At 41.1% G+C, this 15,003-nt stretch overlaps 1 protein-coding gene across 5 annotated transcripts in view; it reads left to right on the forward strand.

Annotated features, from left to right (window-relative positions):
• Positions 1–6,811: 6,811 nt before the first annotated feature.
• The window catches only part of CD2AP (CD2 associated protein), an 86,312-nt gene continuing 78,120 nt past the window's right edge, over positions 6,812–15,003 (forward strand). Inside the window, exons 1-2 of one of the 5 annotated variants that reach the window (XM_086372042.1) lie at positions 6,911–7,336; positions 8,811–8,906. Coding sequence is in view for 1 of the 5 variants with exons in the window: in XM_086372038.1 (XP_086228164.1) it covers positions 7,333–7,336 (4 nt within the window). In the remaining 4 variants the exon portion in view is untranslated. Of the gene's footprint in view, positions 7,337–8,810; positions 8,907–8,983; positions 9,171–15,003 lie in introns of those variants that run through there. The other 4 variants (XM_086372041.1, XM_086372040.1, XM_086372038.1 and 1 more) reach the window with 4 other exon arrangements.

The raw sequence follows: 15,003 nt of genomic DNA on the forward strand, positions 1-15,003 counted from the left end.
AAAGCAATTACCTACTTCAAGTTCATCATTAACTACCTGTAACTTCTAGGATAAGACCTCAGGATCATCTCCATAACACATGAACCCTCTGTGTTTGGCTATGGTTTCCCCAGCCTGCTGTTGCTGCTGCTAAGTCGCTTCAGTCATGTCTGACTCTGTGCAACCCCATATAGGGCAGCCCACCAGGCTCCTCTGTCCCTGGGATTCTCCAGGCAAGAACACTGGAGTGGGTTGCCATTTCCTTCTCCAGTGCATGAATGTGAAAAGTGAAAGTGAAGTTGCTCAGTCATGTCCCACTCTTCTCGATCCCATTGACTGTAGCCCACCAGGCTCCTCCGTCCATGGGATTCTCCAGGCAAGAACACTGGAGTGGGTTTCCATTGCCTTCTCCCAGCCTGGCTCCCCCTAAAAGCTATCCTGGACTTTCAATAGTTTACCTACTTCTTGTCCGGGCTGTCCAAATATACTTTCTTGTCCTTATTGGGCAACTCCAATGTACCCCCCAAAGCTCCCCAACATTTGCACTTTTAAGAGCAGAGACTATATTTTCTACCTCTATATTTAAGACAGAGCAGGTGCTGATCTATAATGGGTGATCCCTAAAAATGTCTGTTGAGTTGAATGAATCTGTACTCATAGCCAGAAATTCTTCATGGGATATTGTGTGTATAATTGAATTGCTTGATATTTGAAAAATGGAAATGTGTAATATTTGTCATTTGGGATTGTTTAAAATATCTGATCCTTCAAAAGAGACTAGCTTTAACATTTTGAAAAAGTAATGCTTCTTGAAAGAGATTATTATTGGGGATCTATGACAAGGCTCTCCTCATTAGTATAGTGGTGAGTATCCCCGACTGTCACACAGGAGACTGGGGTTCAATTCCCCAATCAGGAGACAAAAAGACCTATTTTGAGCTTATTTCCTTGTGGCTCAGATGGTTGAAAAATCTGCCTATAATGCAAGAGACCCAATGAAAGAGACCCAGCTTTGATCCCTGGGTCAGGAAGATCCCCTGGAGAAGGGAATGCCAACCCACTCCAGTATTCTTGCCTGGGAAATTCAATGGACAGAGGAGCCTGGTGGGCTACAGCCCATGGGGTTGCAAAGAGTCGGACAGGGCTGAGGGATTAACACTTTCACACTTTCACTTTCACCATCTGAATAAAGTTCAAACAACATTACTAAAAAGGTCCTTTTCAGCTTGCAAAGTGATAATTCATTTGGATGGGTTCATCATATTTTTAATTAAACTTTTTCTTTATGTGTAATAATGAAAAGTGCTTAGAGCCATCATGTGTTTAAGTACATCTCCCAAAGTACCAACAGAGTAGCAGGATTTGTCGGAAGGTGATGGGTCACCAGTTTGAGCAGGGACATTTTTCAGCTTCACTGACCTCACAGTATAGGCATTGTGTTTGAGATTATTATTTCCTACAATTATTTTCTAAAGAATGATTTTTTAAAAATTGAGGTTATACATTGTTGCAATTTGTGCTTAAGTATACAACAAACTAGCTAAGGCAAAACAAGATAACAATAAAAAAGCTGGCCAGGAAATCTAGTACTTTGGAACTAAGAATAAAGAAACAAAAAATTTGTTGCCTTTAAGACCTGAGCTAAATGAGTGTTTTAAAAATAACACAATCAAGTTAGAATTTAATTTTCTTCAGAATAATCTTCCTGGTTAGAGTAGTTTACACCAGAAGGAAAGGAGATAGATGGGTTTTTCAATACAGATATCTTCTGATAAATTCCTAAGAAAACACTGGGAAGAAATGATAGCAGTTTGGCATGAATTAGACTGGTTGAAATTGTCATTCTCACCGAAATTGTAATATTCTCTTTCATACCAGGTCAATATTCAGCAGAAAAAAAAAAGGAATAACTAGAATAGTATTAGTTCATTTGTCTGGGAATGCAAAAAAGGGTAAGGTCAGATAAAACCTAACTCATTATAAGATAAAGGAAATAAGGGCAAAAAGAAAAGGTAATTTGTTCTTAGCTGAAAGGTATTTGAGGTTAAATCTAAATATATGATAAGATTATCATCTCATCATATTTTCTATCATCCGACTAATAGTTACTGTTGAGGAAAGCATTGTTTTGAGCTGAGCAACGTGCTAGATGTATAAAAATGTATAAAATAAAGTACCACACTTTGAAAGTCTCCTGGGGGGTGGTGATAAGACTTATAAGATGAAAAGAGCTCCATGTAGTAATTAATAGCTAACATTTGCTTATTATTACTCACAACTTGAGAACATAGTTTCACATACCATTTTGTAAGTTTAAAAAATATACTTCTAATTTTGTTCTTCTTCTGGAATTTCCATTGGCTTCTTCTCCTCTTGAAGACAGCGTTGGGACTTCCCTGGTGGTCCAGTGGCTAAGACCCTGAGCTCCCAATGCAGGGGTCTCAGGTTCAATCCCTGGTCAGGAAACTAGATCCCACATACTGCAACTAAGAGTTGGAATGCTGCAACTAAAGATCCTGTATGCCAAAGCAAAGACCCAGAGCTGCCAAGCAGAGAAAAACAGGATATTATTAAAAAAGAAAAAAGACAGCATTAACTCTGGGATGGTTCTCTGCTTTACTTCAGTTTTCTCATCCTTATGGTCCTACTCCCTGATCTTTCCAATTTCTTTTATGATCCATTATGTCAATATCACCTCAACCAGATTTTGCCTTCTGAATTTATACAGTGATTTTGCTTATTTCAATTTTCAAACTTCTAAAATATGTGGTTTCTCATGAAAATACTACAGATCTTGAGATTTCTAGGGTAGAACTGATCGTAGATTTTTTTACCTTTTCAGATTATGCGACCTGACTTCTGGTTAAGAATATGTTCATCTTATGGCCTCACTTCTTTTTCACTTATTTAGTCATTGAAACCTTTAACTGACTTCTAACTTTTCTGTTCTATATATGCTGAATATATGCAGCTATATATATTACATATTCTGTTATGTATATTCTTAAGTTACAGTTTCAAAGGTAACCTTATTGTCAAATCCAGTGTTCTTTTTTCCTCTCCTTCTGTTTTCCTGACCCTCTCTTCATTTCTATTCATTGGTTTTTATTCTTAAAATATTTAAGATCCTGGAGACTAAGACATTCAGTTCTCTTCCTATAATATCTTATATTTTTCTTTGTTTCCTTCTATGAATCCTATTTTGCCTCTCATCAGCCTCATTCATTCAAAGTTTAAATGGTTTGGTTTCTTATGGGTTGCATAAAACTCAACATTCAGAAAACTAAGATCATGGCATCTGGTCCCATCACTTTATGGCAAATAGATGGGGAAACAGTGGAAACAGTGTCAGACTTTATTTTGGGGGGCTCCAAAATCACTGCAGATGGTGATTGCAGCCATGAAATTAAAAGACGCTTACTCCTTGGAAGGAAAGTTATGACCAACCTAGATAGCATATTCAAAAGCAGAGACATTACTTTGCCAACAAAGGTCCGTCTAGTCAAGGCTATGGTTTTTCCAGCAGTCATGTATGGATGTGAGAGTTGGACTGTGAAGAAGGCTGAGTGCTGAAGTATTGATGCTTTTGAACTGTGGTGTTGGAGAAGACTCTTTCGAGTCCCTTGGACTGCAAGGAGATTCAACCAGTCCATCCTAAAGGAAATCAGTCCTGAATATTCATTGGATGGACTGATGCTGAAACTGAAACTCCAATACTTTGGCCACCTGATGCGAAGAACTGACTCACTGGAAAAGCCCCTGATGCTGGGAAAGATAGAAGGCAGGAGGAGAAGGGGACCACAGAGGATGAGATAGTTGGATGGCATCACTGACTCAATGGACATGAGTTTGAGTAAACTCCGGGAGTTGGTGATGGACAGGGAGGCCTGACGTGCTGCAGTCTGTGGGGTCGCAAAGAGTCGGACATGACTGAGTGACAGAATTGAACTGAACTTCTTATGGCTTGCAGGAATCAGACAGATTTCAGGATATTTCCCTTGCATTTCCACTTTTACCCCTTACTTCTAGGACTCCTTCAGGTTGTAATTACTGCCATTCTCCAAGCCTTAGCTCAATTTATACCTTCCTCCTGAAGCTTGCCTTTATTATTGTTATTTAGTGTTAGATTCTTTTCAGACCCCATGATCTGTAACCTGCTAGGCTCCTCTGTCAATGGGATTTCCCAGGCAAGAATACTGGATTGGGTTACCATTTCCTTCTCCAGGGGATCTTCCCAACCCATGGACTGAACACACCTCTCCTGCATTGTAGGCAGATTCTTTACCCCTGAGCCACCTGGGAAGCTTGCCTTGCCCATAGCTACACACACAACTCATACTGTCAACTATCTGTTCACGTCTCTCTTCCTGGTTACACTGCAAATCTTTGAGGATAAGGGCTGGACTTCAGGTTTTTTGGTTTATTTGTTTGCTTGCAAAGGAGGGTGAACACAATACTCAATAAATATTTGTTGATTGAAGAAAGTCACATTGTTACACGGTTTCAATACAACACAACCAATATGTACATCTTTTTTAGGTGTGCATATTAATTTTTTTTCTTTTTTCCTTATTGGTCTCTGACTGTAACTGACACTTTTTGTTCTAAAGGTATGCTATGCAGTCTTTTTAGAAGTAAAAGATTAAAGGATGTCAAATGCAGGCGTATAGGAGATAAGTAGAAATGGATATTTACAAGGTTGCCACTATCAGCCAGACACTGTGCTTTGCACTGTAAAGATTTCTTTCAACAGACTCAAGAAACTGAAATCCAACAAGGTTAATTTATCCAAAGTCCCATACAAAATGAATGGTTGCGCTGAGTTTCAGAAATCCAGGTTTGCCTGATTGATTGTGAGACTTAAAATAACACAACTGCTTTAGAAGTCACTAGACAAGAGCTGGCATTCAGCAAATGTTGCTGTCTGAGGATTGGGTTTGCTTCAACAGTAGGAGAAAAAAGTTGGCTGATTGTATATGTATACACACACACACACACACACATTCTGGTCATCATGCAATTCACTTCTCTGCCTGATGTTCTAGTAACTATAACATGGCTCACAGAATATAGCTCAAAATATTATCTATAGCCCTTGAGGAAGAATTAAAGGTCCATGCAGAGTACATCATGAGAAACGCTGGATTGGAAGAAGCACAAGCTGGAATCAAGATTGCCGGGAGAAATATCAATAACCTCAGATATGCAGATGACACCACCCTTATGGCAGAAAGTGAAAAGGAACTCAAAAGCCTCTTGATGAAAGTGAAAAGTGGAGACTGAAAAAGTTGGCTTCAAGCTCAACATTCAGAAAACGCAGATCATGGCATCCGGTCCCAACACTTCACGGCAAATAGATGGGGAAACAGCGTCAGACTTTATTTCTCTGGGCTCCAAAATCACTGCAGGTGGTGACTGCAGCCATGAGATTAAAAGACGCTTACTCCTTGGAAGGAAAGTTATGACCAACCTAGATAGCATATTCAAAAGCAGAGACATTACTTTGCTAACAAAAGCCCGTCTAGTCAAGGCTGTTTTTCCTGTGGTCATGTATGGATGTGAGAGTTGGACTGTGAAGAAGGCTGAGCGCCGAAGAATTGATGCTTTTGAACTGTGATGTTGGAGAAGACTCTTGAGAGTCCATTGGACTGCAAGGAGATCCAACCAGTCCATTCTGAAGGACATCAGCCCTGGGATTTCTTTGGAAGGAATGATGCTAAAGCTGAAACTCCAATACTTTGGCCACCTCATGCGAAGAGTTGACTCATTGGAAAAGACTCTGATGCTGGGAGGGATTGAGGGCAGGAGGAGAGGAGGATGACAGAGGATGAGATGGCTGGATGGCATCACTGACTCGATGGAGGTGAGTCTGAGTGAACTCCGGGAGTTGGTGATGGACAGGGAGGCCTGGCATGCTGCGATTCATGGGGTCTGGCATGCTGTGATTCATGGGGTCGCAAAGAGTCGGACACGACTGAGCGACTGAACTTAACTGAACTGACTATGCCTAGTGACTACATTATTATTATTTAGTCTCCTTTGGCTGTTTTCTTCTGTTTCTGCGTTTCTCACTTCTCTGATTAAACTTATTCTTTGACTAAAGTTTTCCCCAGACTAAAGGTAGGCAGAGGACATGGTTTCCGGGATGGGGGTGGGGGGCAAGGACCATAGGGTTGTGCTCTGTTTTAACGTCTGATTACAACAATCCTATGTTCTTCTTCATATTGCGACTAGGGAAAAAAAAAAAAAAAAAACCAGCCAGTATTTCAGATTATGACTCTCCGGCCCTGCTCCCCATCAGGTAGCAATTTATATTTTCAAAACAGAAAAGGGTATTTAGAAAGTTGCCTTCAGCAGACAGAAACTAAAGGAATCCACTAATTGAATCCTGTAAAAGAATTTATTTTGTGCCTATGATTTTTTTTTTTTTTTCCGATGAAGAAATGCTTCTAATTCATACAGAACTTTGCAAGGTAAACCGCAGGTCCTGTTTGCAGCTGGGTCTCTAAAGGTCGAAGGAAAGTGGGTTCTCTCTTTCTCTATACTCTTGCACGTTTCTCTCACGGTCTCTTTCAGGTCCCCCGAAGCCTGCCGTACAAAAACAACAGTGCAAAGTGGGGCAGCCCAGCCTCACTTTGCCTATCAGCAAAACCTCTGTCAATCCATCGGAGGCGACAAACCACACAAAACGCCCGTCCCAGCTGCTTCGAACCTCAAGGCAGAGAAGTGACCGCAGCTACGCCGCTTGTCTCCCTCATCCGCTCCGCGCACCTGGACGCGGGCGGCGTGAGAGTCCCGGCCGTGACGTAACCGCACCTGGCAGCAGCCCCAGCGCAGCGGTGAGCCGGAACGCACGGGGGCGGGGCAGGGCGGCCTGGGGATTCTCGCGAGATTTTCCTCCTCCCGGCCCTGCTCCCGGCACCTTCCCGGCCTCTGTCCGGGTCTCCACCTCACTCTTTGGCGTCGCGTTCGAGGACGGCGGGCGCTGACGGAGCTGCCAGGGGCGGGCTGCGGGGCTGGGCTCTGCGTTGGAGCCGACGGCCAGGACGAACCGGCAGGTCCCGCCCCGTGGCAGGAGCGACCGGGGGTGGGAAAACCGCCGGCTGGGCGGGCGGGGGAGGGCCCTCCGGCCGCCACGAGTGAGGAGCCGCAGCCGCCGCCTGTTCCTTGCGGGCCGTGGGGACCGGACTGGCCGGGGAGCGCCGCGGGCGAATGGAGGCGCCTCCTTGTCCCGCCTGAGCTCAGCCGGGCTAGAGCCGAGCGGAGGGCCCGCCTCCTGCCGCCGGAGCGGCCGCGCGAGCAGCGGGAGGAGGAGCAGCGGGCGCCGGGCTGCTCCCCGCCGGAGCCCCCAGCATGGGTAAGGGACTCGAGCGCGCTCCTCGCCACCCGCTCCGACCTTCCGGATTCGGGGAGGCGGTTCCCTTTCTCGACCTCGGCGGGGTGGGGTAGGGGGTGGGGGTGGGCGTCGGTCCCTGCTATGCCACACGGCCCGCTCCCTGTGTCCCCTCCTCGCTCTGCCTCCCACCTGGCTCATCTCGCGGAGAAGCTGGTTGCGGGGCCCCAGGCTGCTTTTCCCGTCTCGTGCTTTTCTCGCCACCTCTTTTCCTGGTCTCGGGAAAGGTGAGGGGATGGGCGAGGGGCAGTCCGATCACTTCGCCCCCCGCCCAGCTCCTCTCTGCACCGAACTTCCCTCCTTTGCCAGCGCTTATCGTCCCAGATCCTAGTGGGTTGGGGGAAGGATGATCGAAAATCTTGACCGCGTAGCACTTTCAACTTCTATATCTTCTGCGAACCTTTTTAGAGATTGGCCTTTTAAAGCACTTTTTTGGTTTGTTAGAAAAGGCATTCCCCGCCCCCCCCCCCAGCCTGAAACTTTCAAGGGGTATCTCAGGGGCAGGAAAGCTTGAATATTTGCTCCGTTTCTACCCAGGCAAGTGTGTTGGCACTTAAATATTAAATCTCTTCCTGAGAACTGGATTGGAGTTGAGTAGGATTTCTGCGTTGAACCCTTTGAGAAGCAGTTTCCTGTTTGGAGTTAGACTTCCTCGCTAGAAGGGGAGAAAAGTACAAGGCCTTATAGGTTATTTACAGTGTGCTTTAAAGTTTTGTTTGGCGCTAGAGAAGGAACGTGTTGCAGTCTGGTTTGAAAGGGAGTTTTGTTGAGTAGTGTAACAATTCTTTTGATAACAAAAGTTCGATGTGGGCTAGGCGCTATCTCTCTAAAACCTTTGAAAATGAAAAGCAGTTTAAAAGAGAACTTTAAAAAAAATCAAACTGTGTCACCGTAAGGCATATGTATGCTTTGTAAGAGTAATCCCATTGTTGGTTCTGTAGTCAGAAGGACGCTCTCACTTTTTGCAGTTCAGGAAAGAATTGGTGCTGCTTCATCTCAACAAACTATTAACTGAAATTAATAATTCATGAGACTAACAAACGATTTAGAAGCAGGACAAACACAGGACTGCTGATGTGGCACCTACTGCCCACACATTGTCTTGTGGGAAATGCTTTAAGCATAGTGTTTATAAACAGTCGCAGTAGCTCTTCTGTGTTTTCCTAGACTTTACAGTTTTATAATCTGTCTCCCTTTTGCTTTCAGGTAACTTTTGTGCACAAAGTGCTCTTAAACTTAGAAACAGTAAAACCTTGTTACTTGGGACTTTCCAGTGAATTTCTAATTGATTAGTTGAGCTTACTGGGTAATTGAGGGTTTATCCTTTAAGCTTCAAATTATAAAACCACTTTGAGTGCAGATCATACTAAAATTAAATGTGTAATTCTTTTCTGTTTTAAATAGGATGTGAGTATAATTAAATCTTTTGATGACCTAGGGTCATCATTTGTGACCTTCAGTTACTGTGGTTCGTTGAGGATCTATCTGTTGGATTGTATATAGGACTCCTGATCAGATTTCTTTGCATTTTGGAGTAAGTATTTTTCGTGCTTCGCTGTTGGATGTGCTTGTTACCGTGATCAGTGTCCCCCTTCACCCTCTCATCACCAGTTTTTCTACAGCATTTTTTTCCTGCGGAAATCAAATTTGTAGTTCTGCAAAGGAAAAAATGAGTTGACCCTTATTTGGTGTGTGAGATCTTCTTTGAGAATAGCGAGTGTCCATCCTTGCCACTTTGGAGTGTCTGTTTTGGTTGTCCAGAGGCCTTCACTCAGTGACTTTGCTGTGTTCTGCCTAGGTGAGTTCTGCCGTATTATCTTAGTACAGTGTGATGTTTGAGTACTCAACTGGACTGTCCAGAATGTATTTTAAAGTTTGGTTACTTGGGGGCATGTGCAGTTAATTTTTGAAAGGTATTTGTCAGACGAATGTGTACTTTAAATTTATTGGTCATGCATTCATAATAAAACTGTCAAAATCATTTAAGGAGTTTTTTCTTTAATATAAGTCTAAGGTGCTTGATTTCACTGTCATAAGTCTTTCTTTCTTGTGTTCTGAGATGACAGCTTAAGGGATTCCCTGGTGGTCCAGTGGGTAGAGATCTGAGCCTCACTGCCAAGGGCCCTGGTTCAGTTCCTGGTCAGGGAATGAAAATCCCACAAGCCCTGCAGCATGGCCAGAAAAAAATAAAAGATGATAGCTTAAAATACTTACATGATATTTTATCTAATTTACCACGAAATGAAAAATCTTTAATTTCTTCACTTTGAAGTAACTTGGATAGCCATTAAGTGATGGTTCTTGACATTTAGGTGGTACAGCGAGAGTTAAAAGCATGGACTCTGAACTGGGACAGTTTAAAGTCAAATCCTGGCTCTTCTGTCTAGGAGCTGTTGTGACTGAGCTTTAGTTTCTTAATCTATAAATGCGATAAAACTATCAACCTCAGGTTATTAGGAGGATTGAATGAGTTAATACTTGTAAAATGCTTAGAACAGTGCCAGTGTAGGTTGCTGTTATTTTCAAATGATGAAATAAAATAAATCAATAAAATAAATTAAAAAAATAAAAATTTTCAAATAAATTTCCCCAATTCTTGTACCAACTTGAAAAAAATAATGCTCAATGTTTGACCTTTATTATCTTTAAAGACCAGTGGGATGAAATGCTTTTGTACCAATGCAGAAATAGATAACTTTCAACATTTGGTATATACTGTGAGAAAGTCCAGCGTTGGTAGTAAGGTTAGTAGAGTAGGAAAAACTAAGTGGGATGAGTGCTCGTAGAGACTTACTTGAAGTTTATCTTTTAAGCACTGTTTTTAGTTTCGACATTTGGTTAAATGTGGAAGAATGCTTATAAGGAAATTTGAGGCATTCTGTGGGAAAGAATTTGGGGAGAGTGTTAGCGAGATGGAAAGACAGTACTTATATTTCTTATTGGGAAAGTACAGATCTGCATTTTGGAGTGGAATAAGACAGAAAGCAATTGGCACAAAGTGTTACTATATGTAACTTCTGATTTTTGAAAAAATAAGTGGATTTTAAGGACTTGATATTTCTGAATTTTAAATAAGGTTATGAACTTTTCACATATGACATATAACAAGTCAACATGTTTAAATTATGAGGCAGTTAATGGACAGAAACACACAGTTGGTTTAGAGATAATATGTACAATTCTATAATACAGATATGTATTTCTTTGGCTCATTGTTTGGAGAAAATCTTGATTCACCCAGATAAGTAAGGGCAACTAGAAATTGCCTGCTAGTAGCTCACCTTTTAATTTCAGGATTTACTTCAATTAACTAATCCAGAACACGAAAGTGAAATATTAGGGAATTTTGTTTCAAAGTTGAATCCTAGTAAATAATCAGTTGTATTCTTTAATTAGTAAGTACTTGTAATCAGATTTGTCTTAAGTGCTTCAAATTTGGATAGATATAAGTCCATAAAATCACATTTAGGGTGAAAATACACGTTCATAATATATTTTTCCATAAAAACCAGCTTGAAGTTTGCCATGTACCTCTCTAAATGAGGAGTTAGCCAAGTAAGATGATGTCTTATTAACTTAATAAGATGATCTAAATTTTAGGACATTTAAGATAAGACATAAAGTGCTTTTGGTTCATTCCATGTTGTCAATCAAAAATACCTTCAAATTTTTATTTGTAAGTAATCCAATCTGTGATTTTTTTTTTCCCTCCTCTTCTGTGTCATGGAATACCCTCTATGAAATACCTTTTAAGTATGATACCATTTTTAATGTGTTTTAAAAGTGGTGTCATGTCAAGAGGTTGAACATAGGCAAAGAAAGAGGTGAAGATTCTTGATTTGGGTGGGAGAAGGACAGCTGCAGAAGCTGTAAACTGGTGTAAGTTGTGAAAGATCTGAAAGCTGTTGGAGTTTGTGTTCAGAAAAGAAAGGGGAATAAAACCTAATATGATGTGATTGAAATTTAGGTAAATTGGTAATCATTATGATGGATCTGTGACTTTGTTAATTGTGAAATTTGATATCCAGCTATTAGGCAATAGTTCCTCAAGCGGAATTAGTTCTTTTTCAATGGAGAGGCCAGAACACTGGCCTGAGAAATCTGGATGAAGGTCCATGTATGCCTGTAGTTAGCCTCTCAGCATGAAGAATACATTCTAGCAAAAGCCAGTGCACAGACAGGTGAAGTTGGCCAGCTTGGCATGGTGGTGAGCAGCAGGCACCCTGGAGAGGTTCAGACTGGTATCTTGGAAAAGGGAGGAAATGGGTTTTAGCAGTAGGCTTTAGAGAGCTAGCAGGGGAGAAACAAAACCAGTCAAGGTCCACATTTCTTATGAGAGATAAAAGGTAAGGTATTTGTTCCTGAGAACAAAAGTGAGCTTAGTTATTGGATTGTTTAGGGTGAGCCAGGCAGTAATATTGACAAGGTAACTGAACTCTTATTAAACTGTTGATCTTACTTATTTTCTGCTTGGCACTACATCAGTAGCTGAATCTGTGTGTGTGTTACAAGTTGTCCTGGGTAACTGGGATGAAAGGAGATTTTCTGTCTCAGTGCTTGAGGATATTTGTTGCTCACAGTTTAGCACTTCCTCTGTTTACTTGGTCGCAGGGATTTGATACATATGCTCTTTTTTTTTGGCTGCTTTTTTCACCTGTTCCTCTCCTTTCTCACCCAAGACAAAGCAGATTACAAAATTTCAGTATACCCTTCTGTTTGAGAAACAAGTGTACAATCCTTAACAGTTTTAAGTAGTTTTAGCTGCCAATATAATAATAAATGATAGAGTAAGCCATAAGAAACTTGAAAGTACCACTGATTGTTCCTGAACAATTTCACTGAAGTGGTATTAGGTTAGTTATTAGAACGACCTTTCTTGGTTTTGCTTTGTTTTTTAGTAGAGTATATCTGCCCTTTTCAGTCCTCCCTCATGCTCCCCCACTCTATATTATCCACAGCTTTCTTTTAGGTTTGCTTATATTGGATAGACGTTCAGACTAGTTCACAGTCTTTTATCACTACTAGTAAGCGTATAGGAGAAGGCAATGGCACGCCACTCCAGTACTCTTGCCTGGAAAATCCCATGGATGGAGGAGCCTGGTAGGCTGCAGTCCATGGGGTCGCTAAGAGTCGGACACGACTGAGCGACTTCACTTTCACTTTTCACTTTCATGCATTGGAGAAGGAAATGGCAACTCACTCCAGTGTTCTTGGCTGGAGAATCCCAGGGACGGGGGAGCCTGGTGGGCTGCCGTCTGTGGGGTCGCATGGAGTCGGACACGACTGAAGAGACTTAGCAGCAGCAGTAAGCGTCTAGAGTTCCCTTCATAATCTACTAGGGCTTCTCTGACCCAAGACTGTGCTATACTTTCATTTTTCAGTTATAATCACTTGGTTTTAGCCCCAGGTGAGTTAGGTATTTTCTTTCTAGGGTCTCAGTGTTTCTTCTTTTGGACTAAATGACATTACCTCTTTTCTGTTTCTTGGGTTTTGTTTGATAGTTTCTGAAGACCTCAGTTGCCTGAATGTTCTATTCTTTGATTCTTTTATTTCAACTGAAAGCATGTTTACTGGTTGTTTGTATTTAAAGGAGCTTTTACTCTTACAAGTAACTCTACTGTTTAAGTATTCATTATTCTAAAATGATACCTAGCTTAAAATGTTGATCTAGTGTCAGATATGGCAGTTTTATGGACTCTTTCCTGGAATCTCATTATACCATATCGTTCCTTTCCATTGCCTCCAGTAGACTTGTGTTTTTAATCTTTAAAATTTTGTTTACTTACTCCACTTGCCTTCATGATCACATTTTACTTCTCAACTAAGTTTCAAAGCAGAGATGACTAACATAGGATCCTGAATTCCAGTGACTATTTTAGTGCCATGTAGCTCTGGTTCTTTTTGATGATCCAGTGTCCAGGTAATTCTTAGGGAGTGACTGTGACATCTAATCACTAGGAGTTCCCAGTGGAAAAATACTTTAAGTGTGGTAACAATAACAGTTACCACCAACATGAAGAGAAAGGTTCTGTCCCAAGGTCAGAGAAAAGAGCTTTTTGTCAAAGAAAAGAGCTTTCAATGAGAGAGAGATAAATCCAGAATTATTTGTCTTACTGTGAGGAATGTGATTAATGGTGTGTTCGGTGCGAGGAACATTAGGACACATACACATCCAGTGGTTTACAGCAGTGTTAGAGGTTGGGCACGTTATTAAAGTCATTTGGATTTCAAAAATTTCACACAGGAGATTCTGATGTACATGCTCCCATGTCTCCTTCACTCCAGTTGTTGATGAGTGTCATCACTGGGTTGGGATGGCTGAATGTTGTGAAAGGAATAAGACATCATAATAGGAATAAAACTTAGCTCATGGATCACCAGAAATCCATTTAGAAAGGGAATTTAGTACATTAAGAAAGTATCAGTGTCAGAAATGTCAAAATATAGAAGTATAAGGAAGATTAGGATATAGATTCCTGCATTGGAAGTCAAATAGGATTTGTTCGTTTCTCTTCATTTGACCAGTGACGTCATGAGTCCTTGACAGTAGCCAGGATATTTTTTTCTCTCCTCCTGGTACTGAACCTTTAGAGTGAAGCACACCTTCATTTGAACTGATTTCTTCAAGATCCTTTTACCTGAAGTACTAAAACCGTACTAACCTTCTTAGTGTCTATCAGTGCCCCGGTACTGAGGAGGTCAGAATTTACTTAACATCTAGGCTGACTTTGTTAATTATCAGAGTTCTATTCTTACAGTATATGTATTTATCGTGATTATTATAATAATCAAGTGCCAAGTTGTTTGCTTTGGTTTATAAATATAGAATTTCATACATTTGTACAATTGAGATCATCTAGTCTTGGCTGAAGCAGCGTGTAATGATTTTAGGAAACATATTTAAAGTTGGTCTTTCAAATGTATGGGCTTCCCTAGTGGCTCAGACAGTAAAGTATCTCAGGAGACCCAGATTCAATCCCTGGGTCAGGAAGATCCCCTTGAGGAGGGCGTGGCAGCCCACTCCAGTATTCTTGGCTGGAGAATTCCATGGGCAGAGGAGCCTGGCAGACTACAGTCCATGGGTTCACAGAGTCGGTCACGACTGAGCAACTAACACACTTTCAAGAAAATGTATACTCTTCTATGTTTTTTTCCTAATTGTTGTTAGACTTAATAGTTAGAATGTGTTTTACTATCAGGGGTTTTTTTGTTTTTAATTAGACTTTAATTAAAACTCCTGTTCTACTGCAGCAGAAGGTGCCCTGATGCGTATTTTGCCTTGCTGCTTTGGAGGGTTCGTGTGTGTGCACATGTGCATGTGTTTAAGGTGTTTAAGATGACTCCATTTTTTCTTGCCTCTTAATTAGACCATTTTTATCCAGCACACTTTTTTGAAGCAGTTAAAAAAATTACCTTACATGATGAAAACAAATCTGTCGATGAATTTTCAGAATGAATGTCAAATGTAAAGGCTATTAAATTTCTAGGTAACCTCTTTCCCACAAAAATTGCCTAAATTTCTTACATTCTATGTAACCCAACTGAACTTATGATTAGAACCTTACAGTTTAAAGCCTAAATAAATGTCAAATGTAAAGGCTATTAAATTTCTAGGTAACCTCTTTCCCACA

The sequence above is a fragment of the Bos grunniens genome, chromosome 23 (assembly GCF_055505025.1).
Source record: "Bos grunniens cultivar Pamir isolate PY7600 chromosome 23, Bosgru_T2T1.0, whole genome shotgun sequence".
NCBI lineage: Eukaryota > Metazoa > Chordata > Mammalia > Artiodactyla > Bovidae > Bos > Bos grunniens.